The 14453-nt window shown below is 45.2% G+C and overlaps 2 protein-coding genes across 4 annotated transcripts in view; one reads left to right on the top strand and one right to left on the bottom strand.

The window, feature by feature from the left end:
• TP53BP2 (tumor protein p53 binding protein 2) overlaps positions 1-4971 on the top strand; it is a 61674-nt gene extending 56703 nt beyond the window's left edge. For all 3 annotated transcript variants that reach the window (XM_061187329.1, XM_061187330.1, XM_061187331.1), the window contains 2 exons: positions 1634-1833; positions 4227-4971. In XM_061187329.1, the coding sequence (XP_061043312.1) occupies positions 1634-1833; positions 4227-4268 (242 nt within the window). In that variant the 3' untranslated portion in view covers positions 4269-4971. The remainder of the gene's footprint in view (positions 1-1633; positions 1834-4226) is intronic.
• A 3805-nt stretch (positions 4972-8776) lies between these two features.
• The window catches only part of CAPN2 (calpain 2), a 54507-nt gene continuing 48830 nt past the window's right edge, over positions 8777-14453 (bottom strand). The window contains exons 17-21 of the mRNA XM_061187336.1: positions 13944-14012; positions 13304-13382; positions 11790-11906; positions 11476-11534; positions 8777-9719 (exon numbers count right to left, since the gene is read on the bottom strand). Coding sequence (XP_061043319.1) covers positions 9696-9719; positions 11476-11534; positions 11790-11906; positions 13304-13382; positions 13944-14012 — 348 coding nt within the window. The 3' untranslated portion in view covers positions 8777-9695. The remainder of the gene's footprint in view (positions 9720-11475; positions 11535-11789; positions 11907-13303; positions 13383-13943; positions 14013-14453) is intronic.

The following is a 14453-nucleotide window of genomic DNA, read 5'->3' as shown; positions in this document are numbered from 1 at the left end:
TACTGTTCCATTTGGGGACTCTACTGCAATTTATCTTTCCATTCTACTTTTGGCAGACGTTGGGTTATTTCCTTTATTTATTTATTCATTCATGCATTCAATTATAAACATGGCTCCGGCCACCATTTTTGTCCTCATCCTCTGGTGTCTCTCTAGAAGTAGAGTTGCCAGGTCACAGGAATGCACGTCAAGCAGAGAGTACCTTTTGCTCTGTGTTCTCTTTGACCTTTGGTGGATTTGGAATCCTGTCTCATTGTGCCTTTAGTTTGCATTTCCCAAACTGCCAGTGAGATGGAGCATGTTTTTAGGACCCTCAGAAACTTTTGAAGACTGTTGATTCATAACTCTTAGTTTGGTAAATAGCAAAGTAATGAGAAATTGTCTTCCATGCCTAATGGTTTCCTGGAAATGAGACTCAAGTTGTTATTTTGAGTGCACCGTTCTGATCCCAAACAGATAACGAGTCTGGCGTGCTTTAAACCTTGGTGGAATTACAGTCATATCAAGTAGAACTTGAAAGTTGGAAATTTACTTGTCCCCATGAGTAGAAACCTGACCATTTAGATAGGTAGAGCCTTCTTTTGGAAAAGAACGATTTAATTTCTTGTTTTTCCCAGAGTGAGAGACAGGTAGCGTGTGCTACGTCATATTAATTGACACAGGAAAAATAAGTTCATAATAATTTAGGTTCGCATACGTTGAGAAACCCAGCTGTTCACAAGCAAGCAGGTATTTTCCTGGCTTTTCTAAAAAGGTGACAATGATGATGACCTCTGACTTGCTCAGGACATCGTTGTCTAATTCCTCCTTCCCTTTCCCCATGTTGCCTGCCCGTTGATGATTGTGACTCCTTATTAGCGTCGCCTTATAGGATAGGAAGGTATAAATGGAGAAGGGTAAAACCTAAAGTCGTAGTTCATTTGCAGATCAGTTATAAACTCTAGTAAGAAGTGGACATTTGGGGATTTTTTTTTCTTCCCCAGTTTGTGGATTTCAATATCTTTTAGAATTCTGATTCTCATCATTTTAGAGTTGACTATATGTGGACTTTTATATCCTGTCTAATATACCTGGCCATATTTCTGTATTCGAACATTTTATAATTTCTTTTCTTTTATCTTTCCCTATTTGGAAATTGATAGAGACCACTTTAATAGGCACAACACTGGTCATTTTTCTCTGTCTGCTTTAAGTTTTAGGTAAAGAAAAAAATGATTCCAGAGTTCCTTGGTGATTACACTTAGTGAGTAGGCTAAAATTGGACAGATGTTTCATTAACTTTTTTAATATCCTAGACTGGAACAGTTCTTTTTTTATTCCTGGGTTTGTAATCGTTTTGTATTCTGAGTAAGAGAAGTTTTGAGAGCTGCTTATAAGGTGTTGGTTAGTTTTTAGAGCTGGTTTAGAGATGATAGCATATGTTAACTTGTCTTTTATATGTTCCCTCTACACGGCTGGCCTTCCTCTGCTCCCCCTGGCCCCGGGAAGTTTATTTATTGAATGTTTAATGTAGTAGTTCTACCATTCCAGCAGGTCCCCATTTCTTCTCATTTGGTTTTATAGAGTGACAAGTTCTGAGCGTGGTATCCTCTGAGTTACATATATTCTGTTCTGTATCTTAACGTGATTTCAGGAGTTCAGGAGAAGATGGGCATAATGAATAAAGGGGTCATTTATGCTCTCTGGGACTATGAACCTCAGAATGACGACGAGCTACCCATGAAAGAAGGAGACTGCATGACAATCATCCGCAGGGAAGACGAAGATGAGATTGAATGGTGGTGGGCCCGCCTGAATGACAAGGAGGGATACGTCCCACGCAATTTGCTGGGAGTAAGGAAGGATGTTTTTTTAAACAATTTTTATTTCTTTAATGTTGTATCTATTTTATTTTATTTATTTGTTTATTTTTGGCTGCATTGGGTCTTCGTTGCTGTGCGTGGGCTTTTCTGTAGTTGTGGCGAGCGGGGGCTACTCTTTGTTGCGGTACACGGGCTTCTCATTGCGGTGGCTTCTCTTGTTGTGGAGCACGGGCTCTAGGCGCATGGGCTTCAGTAGTTGTGGCGCATGGGCCCAGTAGCTGTGGCTCGCGGGCTCTAGAGCGCAGGCTCAGTAGTTGTGGCGCACGGGCTTAGTTGCTCCATGGCATGTGAGATCTTCCCGGACCAGGGCTCGAACCCGTGTCCCCTGCATTGGCAGGCGGATTCTTAACCACTGCGCCACCAGGGAAGTCCTTGGATTTGTTTAAGTCAGGATTTTCGAATCTGCTAGGGAGCTTGAACAGGGCACCAGAGACAAGATTCTTTGTTCTTTCTCTACCGTTGGATTTTAAGTTTCATAAAAACCAAGAAAATAATCAAATCATATCAGCACATGTAATCCAATAACATGTCTGTATTAGTCTGAAGGGACTGCTGTCAGTGGGCAGACATTCTTGGCGGGGGGAGTATTTTCAGGGAAAGGCTAGTATACTTGGACGGAGTCTAATGTACAACAAATGGGAGATATTTTCACTGTATTTTCATCAGCTGTCAGACAGACATGGTCTGTGCCCGCAGAGAGCTTCTGTCCCACTCGAGGCCCTGAACCAGGGCTCTGTCTGGGATCATCCTGCTGTCTGGACATTACTCTCTGTGGAGCTCGTTAAAATGACCCCGGTGTTGGGACCTGGAGCTTGGTTTCTGGCCTGTATCTCCTCCTCCTGACTCTTCTCCTTTGTGGTTTGATGTGCAGTATAAATGACATCATATATCCTGACTGCTGTCTTCCTGGTAGCAAAATTTACTATTAAATAAGCATTTGGGGTTTGGAAAATATTCATTCGTGTGATCATAGTATAAATTATAAAGAGTAGTGAAACTGAAAAAAACAATTAAGCCATGGAGCCCGTTAAAAAAATCTTTCCAATTACCAGACGAAAGTAGAAATGTAAAGGTAGTTCTCTTTCGAGCCCTCCTGTTTGCTTCTACAAAGTCTTTGGCGCCAGAGAAGCATAATCTCTTGCATGCAGCCTCTTTCCTTCTTTAATGAACATCAAGAGTAAACAGGTACTTTTACTTTATATAGTTTCTTATCTGGGAAAAGCTCTACCTCTTAGAAGTAGTTGCTTATTTGAGTCTTAACTTTAATTTTCTGACAAAGAGGTCCAGTGGTGAATGAAACATGGGGAGAATGAGTTGTTCCCAAGTGTGGAGGCAGCTGGTCAGAGACCAAGCTCTGCCTCCTGTGTGGCTTTCAGAGGTTCTGTTATCAGTGGACTGGATTGAAGATTTTCATTTTAATCGGACATTTAAATATTCTCGGTTCTTCGGAAATCTTTCCTGGGTAGAAGTGGCCTCTACACAATTTCTTTGGGTTCCTTTTGAGGTTTTTTTTAAAAAAGGAAATTGCATAAACGTTTTAGTCAGAGGCTCACATACAAGTGTAGAAAATTATATTGGCTAAAATATCTTTCCTCACAGAGAAAAACAATTCTTGATATAACATTGATCCCTCAGTTAACTTTTCCGTTTTGGCTGGAAGTCTGACTTGACTTTCTTTCAGTAAACCTTTCTTTCCCTTTGTCTAGGGGAGGAGGAGGAGGGTTTTTGTTTTGTTTGCCAGTTGAATTACTGGTTTAACTTGCTCTTGGCTTCATGAACACTCTCCTTGCCAGCTCTTGTTATGGAAAACACAAAACCACCAAATCCTAAAACAAAAAACTCCACTTATCCTTCCTCAAATCTGTAGACTTCTGGTCTGTGGCATTTGGTTCCTGATAGTCTCAAGTCCCATGACACCATGTGACGTCCATTGTGAATAAAGTTAAAGTAGAGACTTCTTAACCTCTTATCTTTTCCCTTGGAATGGAAGCTCCCAGCACTGGAGCTTATAGCGTATTGCACATCACCTCTAGTCCTTTGTGGTCCTTGTTGGACTTGATTTACAGTTCAGTAGGCTGTGTAGATGGAGTTAATGCTCAGAGCATCCTGGATTTTATATCACTGCACCATGGCATTGTCCCTGTTGAGGTAACCCCTGTGACCTTTGAATGTCCTTTGCACAAGAGTTGGTGTATATGAATCTTTGGGCAGCTCTGGGTGTTTCACATGGCAGAGAGTTCTTTCTTTGGTTTAATTTCTTTCCTGTGACATCAACACCCGCCCCTACCCCCCATATTTCTTGAAAATGTGTTATACTCCCACGTCTGTGCAGCATGTAAATATTTTTTAAATTCTTTTTTACAGTTATACCCAAGAATTAAACCAAGACAAAGGAGCTTGGCTTGAAACTTTGCACACTTTTAGTTAATGAAGAATTAATCTGTTACCAATAAGAAGAAATAATATGATCGTTTGTGGCAAAAATTTTGTAAGACTTATTTTAATGACAAAGTGACTTGAAAGCAATGAAGAACGGGCTCTGGAAGCACATGAAGGCTTGGAGCAGTCACTGTTGGAGGATGCTCAGCACGGTGGAATGAACGGAGCTCGTCAGGAAGCTGACCGCTCTGCGCTGGATACAGGCCCTCCGTGTCACACTCCGAAAGATACACGGTGACGGTCCTGTTCTCTGCAAGAAATGGGACCACTTACTGGGCTACTGGGAGATCCGCTTCATGGCCTGTTTAAGTGGGCGTTTTTCAGTGCCTGCCCCTGTCCCTGTCCTCCCACCAGAAGGAGCAGTGCCATCATGGTGCCATCTCGGATTGTCCCCCAGCACCAGCAGGCCCGTGGGGGACTCACACGGAGGCTCGAAGGTGCCGCACACCTGTGCGTCGTCCGTGAAGAACAGTTTGTTGGTTGTCAGTGAGCAATAACTTTATGGTATGAGTTCTTGTAGCGTCATGTATTCAAAATATTGAAACCACACTACACTACAGGTAATTAGATTTAGACTCTTGTTTTTAGGCTGAAGTTTGAATCTATATTTATTGTCTTTTGTATCTCGGAAATTAGAGACTTGCTATATAGACTTACCCATGATATTTGTCAAGATCATAGCTGACTTTAAAAACAATTGTAATAAAGTTAAACTTTTTGACTCTAAGCTTTTTACTGGCTTTAGTTTTTTATGTCATGTTAACAGCCTTGTTTAACATTCCTAAGCCATTGGAATATCGTACCCTGCTGAAAAATAGTAAGAATTTTTTTTTACCAGCCATGTGATTAAACATAAGTATTTCTTTGCTCAGTTTTGCAATTTGTAAGTTTTGTGGAGGTCTTTGTTATAGAATTAAGACGTTTTTTAAAGATCCTAGAGGCCATGGTGATAGAAACTTGTACCTTTACCTAGAGCTTCTGATAGGCTGTTTCAGTGTCCTCATTTTATTTCAGATTCTTCATAGAGTTATATACATTTATGGGATGAAAACTTATGTAGACACAGTCTGCACGTCGTTTTATTAGTATGTTACCAAGTTTGTGAATTTGGGGGGAACTCATTTTGCTTAGTGAAACTGTTTCATTTAATAGAAGATACAGGTGAAAAAAACCAATGGTCACTTTTCCTTATACATTTTTATGAGTAGCTAACTTCTAGCAAAAAAGGAAGGTAGATGAATGACAGAACATATGATGCCTTTCAGAGTACTGCAGAAGTAGTGACAACATGGATGAAACATCAGAAGACCTGTGTGGTAGACAGAATTCTAAAGATGCCCCTCCAGCCCCTCATATTCCTGTCCTGTGGTGCTATGGACTGAATGTTCGTGTCCCCCTAAAATTCATGTTGAAGCCCTAACCCCCAGTGTGATAGTATTTGGAGGTGGGGCCTTTGGGAGGTGAGTAGGTTTACATGAGGTCCTGAGGGTGGGTCTGCGTGATGAGATTAGTGTCCTCATAAGAGGAGGAGTCAGTCTAGTGCACTATGTGAGGATACCCCAAGAAGGCTGCCATTCTCACCAGACACTGAATCTGCTGGCACCTTGATCCTGGACTTCCCAGCCTCCAGAATCATGAGAATTCAATGTTATTTAAGCCACACAGCCTGTGGTATTTTGTTACAGCAGCTTGAGCAGACTGAGACACCTGGTTATTGAATCAAGCACTAATCTAGGTGCCGCCGTGAAGGATTTTTCAGATTTAAATTAAATTTACTCATCAACTGACCTGACAATAGGGGGATTATCCTGGGCCCATCCCAGGTGGGCCCAACTTGAGCCCTTCAAAGCAGGAGAGATGAGGCGGAAGGGGAGGTCAGCGAGACTTGAAGTGAAGGGATTCGACCTGCCATTGCTGGCTTTGAAGGTGAAGGGGTCATGAGCCAAGGAATGTGGAAGCTGAGGAAACCCCTGGCTGACAGCCAGCAAGGAAACGGGGACCGCGGTTTTACGACAACACGGACCTGAATTCTACCAACCTGAGTGGGCCTGGAAACAGATCCTCCTCCAGTCTCCAGCAAGAATGCGTCACCCGATAAGAGAGGTGTTGGACTTTAACCTACAGAACTGGGAGATGGTGGGTGGTCTTCGAGCCACCAAGTTTGTGCTAACATGTTACAGCAGCATAGGAGCCAAAAAAACAATGGATTCTCGTCCTGGGCTGGTGCACTTACTCATCCATCCTGTGACCTTGCCCGGGACACTCAGCCTTGTGTGTATAATCTGAGATGGGGTCGAGGGAAACCATACTGAGGACTATACGTGAGGGTCCCTGGGAACCCGCAACAAATTGCGCCAATGTATGAAAAGGGAAGATGGGAAAATTGGGAAAACGTGATCATCTCACTTTTATTTCCTTAGTCCGAAACTTAGAGCATCATTTGTTTTTATTCTCCCTTTGGGGTTTTTTTACTTGCTTGTTTTATTATCAGAATATCCGTATATTAAAGCTCCCTATAGGGAATTCCCTGGCAGTCCAGTGATTAGGACTCCGTGCGGCACAGCCGAAAAAAAAAAAGCTCCTTAAAAGTATAGAAAAAGGTTATGAAGCAAGGGGGGAAAAGACCACTATGGAGGCAAACATAACTAACATTCGGGCGTATTTCTTTCTAGTCTTGCCTATGATTTTCTCTTCACATAGTTGAGAGCATACTGTTTAAGCAATTCTGTATTGTCCTGTTTTATGCTTCACGTTGCATCACAAGCATGATTTTTAATGGCTGCGTAGTATTCCACCACGTCATTCATCCAGTCGTTTGTGTTGACCGTGTGGCTGCCTTTTGCTTGTGTTATCATCGATGCTGCGCTCACATCTTTATGGGAGCAGAATTTTTAGATTGTTAAAAAAATAAGTGGGGATAGAGCAACTGGAGAATGGGCCCTGCTAAGGAGGGTAGGGTATAAACTCTAGCTGTGCTTGGAGTCTAAAAGCAGTGGAGCCACCGAGGGGTTTTAACCAGGGGAGTACGGGAGTCAGCCAGGGAGGCGGGCGAGCAGGACGCCAGCCAGAGCGGGTGCCCGAGAGGGAGAGGGAACGGCAGGGACGGCAGCACAAAGTCTGGGAGGGTGATGGCAGATACGTGTTCCTAGCTTTTGGCTTTGGGAGGTGAGTGGTGATCATCAAAAGCAGTTTTAAGAGAGTGGTCAGGCCATTAGCCAGATCGTAGAAGGTAAAGGAGTCACAGAAAGATGCAGGGGCATAGCTGCTGGGGAGGCCTGGCTCTGGAGGAAGGAGGGGAGGCAGGGAGCAGGCGGGTGGTCTGTGTGTTACCAGGTGGCAGGCCTAAGGCACCTGAAAGAGAGTGTGAAGATAGAGAGGGGCCAGCTGGTAGGCTGAGACTGCAGTTCAGAGCAGAGATGGGGAGGGCTTTTCTTTTGGCCTGGAGGGAAGGAACAATGGGGGTTTAGATTAGGGTGACTTCCTCGGGGCAGAAGTCTGGGGGGGATTTACTTCATCATCTGGTTCTTTTCCCCCGTGAAATCTCTCCCCTTCTAAATCTTTTCTAAATTTGCTATGATAAGCATATACTGTATCTTTTTTTTTTAAAGCATTATTTCTTATCCTGTGACTAAAAGTGAAGTTGTAAACTCCAACTAAAGCAGCGCGGCAGGTCAAAGTGCACCGGGAGGGTTGGAGCACCCGGAACAGTGGGAAGGGTTCGGAGCAGCCTGGGTGGATCGGGAGGGGCCTGCCCGCCCTTCCCTCCCAATTTCTGCCACTCCTGTATTTCAACCGCCTTGGCACCCTCCTCTCCGCTTCCAGTGGTCAGCCTGCCCTCCCCCCCCGCCCCTCCCATAGCGATCCCGTGCCACTGGGAGCATCCAGCCCTCCCAAACCTGGTTCTACTGAATGGAGAAAATCACACCCCGCCCCCCAACCCAGGGAAGTGCTGCCTGTTCTTTGTTCCCCGCTTCCTCTGGGCCCTGAGATGCTCCGCAAGCAGGAAAACTTAACTCCTGCAAGTTGAATTTGGGAAATCCATCTTCCTATCTTTTCATGAGATAGTAGGCTGCCATTTGCCTCTCTCTAGTCATCTGACATCTTTCCTTTCTACGATTCCTCAAGGATCCCCAGCAGCCGACCCGTGGTTTAGCTGCATGTCTTCCTGGCTCTCTCTTGTTCCCTCCACCAAAGGGACAGGCAGGTGGCGGGCAAAGCACGAACTTGCTGGTACCTCCTTAAGAGACCAAGAAGCAGTAGAAATTGGAGGTGACTTTCTGGTCAATTATCAAAGCTTCTGAATTGGATTTTTAAAAAGCTTTATAGTTCCACATTGAAATGGAGGTCAGCTGCCCTTTCCTCTCAATACCGGCATTTACGGAGGGAGGGAGCGAGCGCGCGCGCCTGGCTAGAGTGGGACGGGATGTAATTGGGTGCGCTCACCGCTGGGCCCTCCAGGAAAAGCAGCACCCACGTGGGATTGCCTGGGCGACTCTTTATTGAACAGTACATTTGGAAGAAGATAAGGCAACAAGGCAGTATTTGTACAGTGTCACTAGCATTTACCCAAGGTGAAGCCAGGAAACACGTTGATGTGGTTTCCACGGACGTACCCCCAAATCCATGCACGAACGCTAGCGGTGAAGTCTGGGAAGGCTTGAGGCAGGCGGCGAACAGCTGTGCTGTCTTCCATCACCATGGGCTTGCAGACGGGATCCCCGGTTTGGCAAGAGGAGCGTCCCTTTAGTATTGTAACGCTCAGTTTATAAGACCAGACGTGCTCAAGGACTTGAGTTAAGACATACTGTTAACCAATCAATTTTATATAAAATCTGTCTCTTAGTTAACCCAAGAGAGATGTGCTTCTCACCTGGCCTCTTCAGATGCCTTCGTGATGCATCATATTTTTCCATTTTACTCAGGGGAAATGGTAATCCCTGGACAGCTGTTTGGTACCTGTCACAACTGTATTTTTAAACTCAAAGTTGCTTTAAATATTGCCGGCAAGGGCCTTGTGTCCTTTAAGGTTGACTGAATGTTAAATAAGCTCAGCTGTTAAATACCTCCCTGCATTTTTTCCTGATTTCATATTGTTATAAACAGGAAAGTGTGTAAAAGTAAAGTGTATACTATGTACAGATTGAAGGTTTTCTCTAAGTTTTTCAAGGGTTAAGTGACTCACTTGCATTTAGTAGGATTATATGTAAATCTTTTACTTTGATATCTGAAAGTTCTGCTTTCTCAAGTAGATAGTATCATCATTTTCAGCTCTAATCATCAGTTTAAGTAAATGTTCCCATAATTTCAAGATCCAGATAAAAAGTTTCTCTGTGGAGGCTTAGTCCTTGGCTGATTTTCTTCCATGAGAAGTCTTCAGGCAGACTAGTTATAACTTCAAAGTACTGAAAAACACAGCCACTGTGGGGAAGGAAAAAAAACAAATCAGTTCAGTGAGCATTCTTAAAATTAAAAGGCTATCTAAGTACCTATAGATTATTCTGAAAGATTGACTGTTGTACGAGAAAAGCTGATCAAGGGTTACGATATCAGAGTATTAACTCACATTTTTTCTACCTGATTTCTAGAATCTAGCTTTTTACAGGGTCGTAAAAAGCTGTTATCTGAATCAGGTGGTCATGAATCGTATTACAGGGTTGACTGAAACAAATGAAACGTGAAACTTGGAAAACATGAATTAGCATTTCTGTATCTCTGCCTCAGTGTCACATCAGAGGTTAGTTTGGATAGCCCTTAAACTAGTGGTTTTCAACCTCGGTTCTCTACTGGAGTAATCTGGGAACTTTAAATCAGATTCTAATGAAATTAGTCTGGGATGGGCCTGGACATCAGGACTTTTGCGAAGCTCCCCAGGACTGCAGCCTGCAGGCAAGGCTAACAATCACTGCAAACTGAAGGAGAGGTCTTCTTCTGTTGCAGCCTCAGCAAAAAGAGAGTTGAGTGTGGGGAACTCCAGGGACCTGTGAAAGGCGAGGCTTAGAAAAGGAGGGAAAGCCAGTGGGTAAGATGTTTCTCAGAGGAAATGGGAGGATGGTCTGAGTAGGCTGGCCGCATAAAATAGTGGGAGCCGGGGAGGAATAAGATTTCCGGCGAGAAGGATAAAGGGGGCTACAGTTTCCCAAACTTCACACGTGGCATGTTTAGGTCCCAATTGTATTGCCTCTACCTTAGACTGCAGTCTCAGGGGAGGGTTATTTCCTGAGCTACATAGAGTTTTATGCAAGTTAGTGTTCTTTGGAACCAGCTAAAATGTATTTTGCAGTTGGCTCACGTTACTTTAAAATGCATAATACCAGAGTGAAAGAGCTATTTAGTTGCTGGCTTCCTCCAGAGTTCGAAATTCAATGGAAGGAGGTGCCAGTCCCTCACCCTTGTCCTTCTTACAACTCTGCTCTATCTGGTCCCTGGGACTTGGTCATTCCTACCCAGCACTGGCCACCCAACCCCAGTCTCTGTAGCCTGTGTTGCTGCAAGCTCAGTTCCCCCTTGGACAGAGGAAATGCAAGCTGGAGCCGGGCGAGGATGAAAAGTAACCCCAGCTGGCTTCCTTCTTTGAAGTGAGAGAACTTTCTGTCTTCGGATGACAAGAGAACATTTTGCACTTTGCTTTCTGTGGAATTGGCATACCAACTCAATTTCGATTGATGATCGTTTCAGAGGTGGCCATTGCTGGGGTTCCAGACACATGAGCACAATCATATATGGTAAGCTTATCTACTATTGTTATTTTATTTTAAAGGTGGAGGAAGTAGAGAAAAGTAATTTGTGCAGAAAGTAGATCTAAGAATGACAGATCTTCCCAAGACCCACTTAAATTTCATCCAAAGGGTTTCTTTGCATAATAAGCATCTTCTCCCATGCATGCTAATTAGAAGGTCATTTTTCTAAGAGGGATTCTGCAGCCACCCTCTTCTTATTTTAACCTTGTGCTATTCTCAAGGCAAAGCTTCTGGGAGGAGGGACCAGGTATGTTTTCTTGGACTAGAGAATCAATGGATAGTCGGGAAATGACTGCAAATAGAGATGCACCGTGGGATCTTACAACAATTTACGGCCTGACCCTGACAGATCAAAAGCCACAGATCTCTGTCGCCCAAGTAACAGCCCTTCTCCCCTCCGTCCCCTAGGAGTAGGGGCTGGGAAGCTGCTGACTTACAGAGATAAGGTCGAGCTGGATCATACCAGTATCCTCGGGGTCCAGCTGCTTAAATATCCCTGTGGAGGCAGAAACAGGATGTCATATAAGTGAGCTGCAGTAGAGGTCCCATTATCCTTTTCCCCAGTCTGGCAGCTGATTTCACTGAACGTCACAAGTTATGATTTCTTCCCTCTGTCCCCAAATTAAAGAAGGATTTTCATTCTCAACTGGACAGACACGTCTCTGGCTCGGGGGGTTGCACCCGTGGGGAAAGGCAGGCTGCTTTCGCACCGAGAGAACTGAGATGGGCCTTTACCCAAATGGGCACTTACTGAATAGCGTTTCCAGGCGAATCAAACACCTGACAAAATTGTCAAAATCGATGACGAGCTGGTCGTCTGCGAACCGAGCAACGATGACTTGGTGGAGCTGACAGGGCATCTTGAAACCTGAAGTTAAATGAACATGCAGACCGATTGCCAAGTGTTCGATTGCACCCTGGGGCTCTGTTCATGGGCTCTGGACCCGGCAGATGACAGTTACAATTGCTTTGGTCCCCAGGCTGCTCTGCTGTGAGACTGTTTTTATTTTGCAAAGCCAGTGCCTTCTGCCATTGCTTCTGTTTCCACACTGTTCACCTCCACCCTGCCTCTCTCCTTTTCTTTTTTGTTGCATTTTAATATTTATTTATTATTTATTTAGGCTGCGCCGGGTCTTAGTTGCAGCATGCGTGTGGGATCTGGTTCCCCGACCAGGGATCGAGCCCGGACCCCCTGCATTGGGAGCGTTGAGTCTTACCTACTGGACCATCAGGAAGTCCCATCTCCTTACTAACATGTAAGACTTGCCTTGCCTGTTCCTACTTTCATGGTCAGGCTATTTCATGCTATCGATCCTATCTCCTTTTCTGTTTGTCTCACTCTGAATCACCTTGGAGACTAGATTCTTCCTGGATGTATGTGTCAGGAACTGTTCATGCTAAACTAATAGTAATTCTCCCTTTTTCCATAGTTGTAGAATTTTTAACAGGCCATGGCTACCTAGAATCAAGGCTCCATTTCGCAGCTTCCCTGGCAGCCCTCTGAGGCCTTGTGACTAAGTCCTGGCACTGGGATTTGTGTACAGAGTGACATGTGCCCTTAAAGGCAAGGAGCCCCTCTTTCCCTCCTTCTGTCAGCCCATTGCTAGAACGTGGTTGTGGTGACAAGCTGTCCCCATCCTGCAGATACGGGTGACGATCTAAGGGCTGGTGACACAGTATGATAGAAGGAGCCTGGGTCCCTGACAGCAGGAGACACCATCTGGCCTTGGACGGCTTGAGCTTGAATCGTTATGTGAGAGAAAGGTGTATCTTGTTTAAACCACTTATTTGGGGTCTCTGCTGCAGCATTACATCCCAACGAATGGACAACCTCATATTGTCATATTTGTCCCCTAAGCACACCAGTCTCCCACTCTGCTGGTCTCCCACAGCTGGTGTCTCTTTTACTGACATCACGTGCTGCTAAGGACTCACCCAAGGGTGGAGCTGGACATCCCACTTCTGCCTGACCAGCCCTGCACCTGAACGGACGAGGGCGGGGTGTGTGGGTCTGCTGAAAACTGGCTTTGCCTGCGACCTGCTGGGGCCCTTGGAGGGAAACTGAGATTCCAGAAGGCTTAGAGGGCAGAGCGTCCTGGACTCCATTTCATTTTACCAATTAGTCTTTAAAAGGCGAATGAGAAGGATGTGTTTGTACTGAACCAGCACCTACTCTATTTCATAGCTTACCAAACTTTGTATCGTATAGACTAAGTTTTCACATATTCTACAGATAAAAGAAAGAAAATAGTTAGGAAGTGTTACCTGCTTCTTCTAATGCTTTCCGCATCTCATAGGAGTTCATGGTTCCGGACCTGTCCACGTCGATTTCCCGGTAAATTTTCTGGAACATGCAAAATAGTTAGAAAACCATGACCCAAAAGGTGGCAAGTTACCTCTCTGTGCTGTGTGCTAAGTGGGACTGAAGTTCTTCCAGCTCCATGCCTCTAGTTTGGCCTTGGAAGCATCACCCATGTTTCTGCCTTAAAGAGTATTTTGCCTCTCTCCATGAGCTAGTTTATCAATATGCCCGTCAAATCACCTAGCCAACTACATGAGCCCCTGTTACTATCTTCTCTAGTTTTTGTACTTCAGCTGTCAAAAACCCAAACTACAAGGGGCTACATGGCCTTTTCAGGACACTTGATGGTGGCTTTTAGATGACCCCGTTTCCGGTCAGTAAGGCAGGGAGTAAACCACTTAACTTGCAAAGTCTTTGTTTTTTTCTGTTTGCGTTTGCCCAGCCCTGTCTTCACCCATTCTGAGCTCCATTATGAGTACAATCCCCTCTGCTTGGAGATGCTCCTCCACCGTCCTAAAGAGCTGCTGCATCCAGAAGTACGTGCCTGGCGTGTTGCCCACACAGATCCACCGCCCCTGCTGCCCGGCCCTCCTGGGCTCTTACTTGGTATTTCTGAATCTTGGTCCAAAGAACGTAGAACTCCTTCAGGCCCAGCTTGCCACTCCCATCCGACTGCCTGCAGTTAAGGAAAGCTCCCAGAGTCTGGGTTCACGTGGGCCGTGGCACCTGGTTTGTCCTCTCCCCTGGGCAGTCTGGTAACCACAGCTCAATCACGAGGCGCTCTTGCAGAAGGACCCTTTTCCTGCTCTTCACACTGGCTACGCCTCCATCTAAGGGTTGGTGGAAGGGCCCAATAGAGACCTGCCGGTCCCCCGACTGTGTGTGCTGATGGGTCTGGGGGTGCTATGCAGCTGGCCCCAAGTCCTGCTAAGGAGGAGCTGTTGGAGGATACGCAGAGGCTTCAGATGGCTTCTAATGGCTGCGCCCCGGCCCATTTAGGGAGTATCATTATTTCTAAGAGGCCTTGTGTGAGGGGAGCTACACAGCAGGTGCCGTGAGCCCACCAGATGAAACTTCATAGAAGCTTAAGCCATCCAGGCCATCCTTGCCCAG

Source organism: Eubalaena glacialis, chromosome 3 (assembly GCF_028564815.1).
Source record: "Eubalaena glacialis isolate mEubGla1 chromosome 3, mEubGla1.1.hap2.+ XY, whole genome shotgun sequence".
In the NCBI taxonomy this organism is placed as follows: domain Eukaryota; kingdom Metazoa; phylum Chordata; class Mammalia; order Artiodactyla; family Balaenidae; genus Eubalaena; species Eubalaena glacialis.
This window is presented reverse-complemented; position numbering and strand designations above follow the sequence as displayed.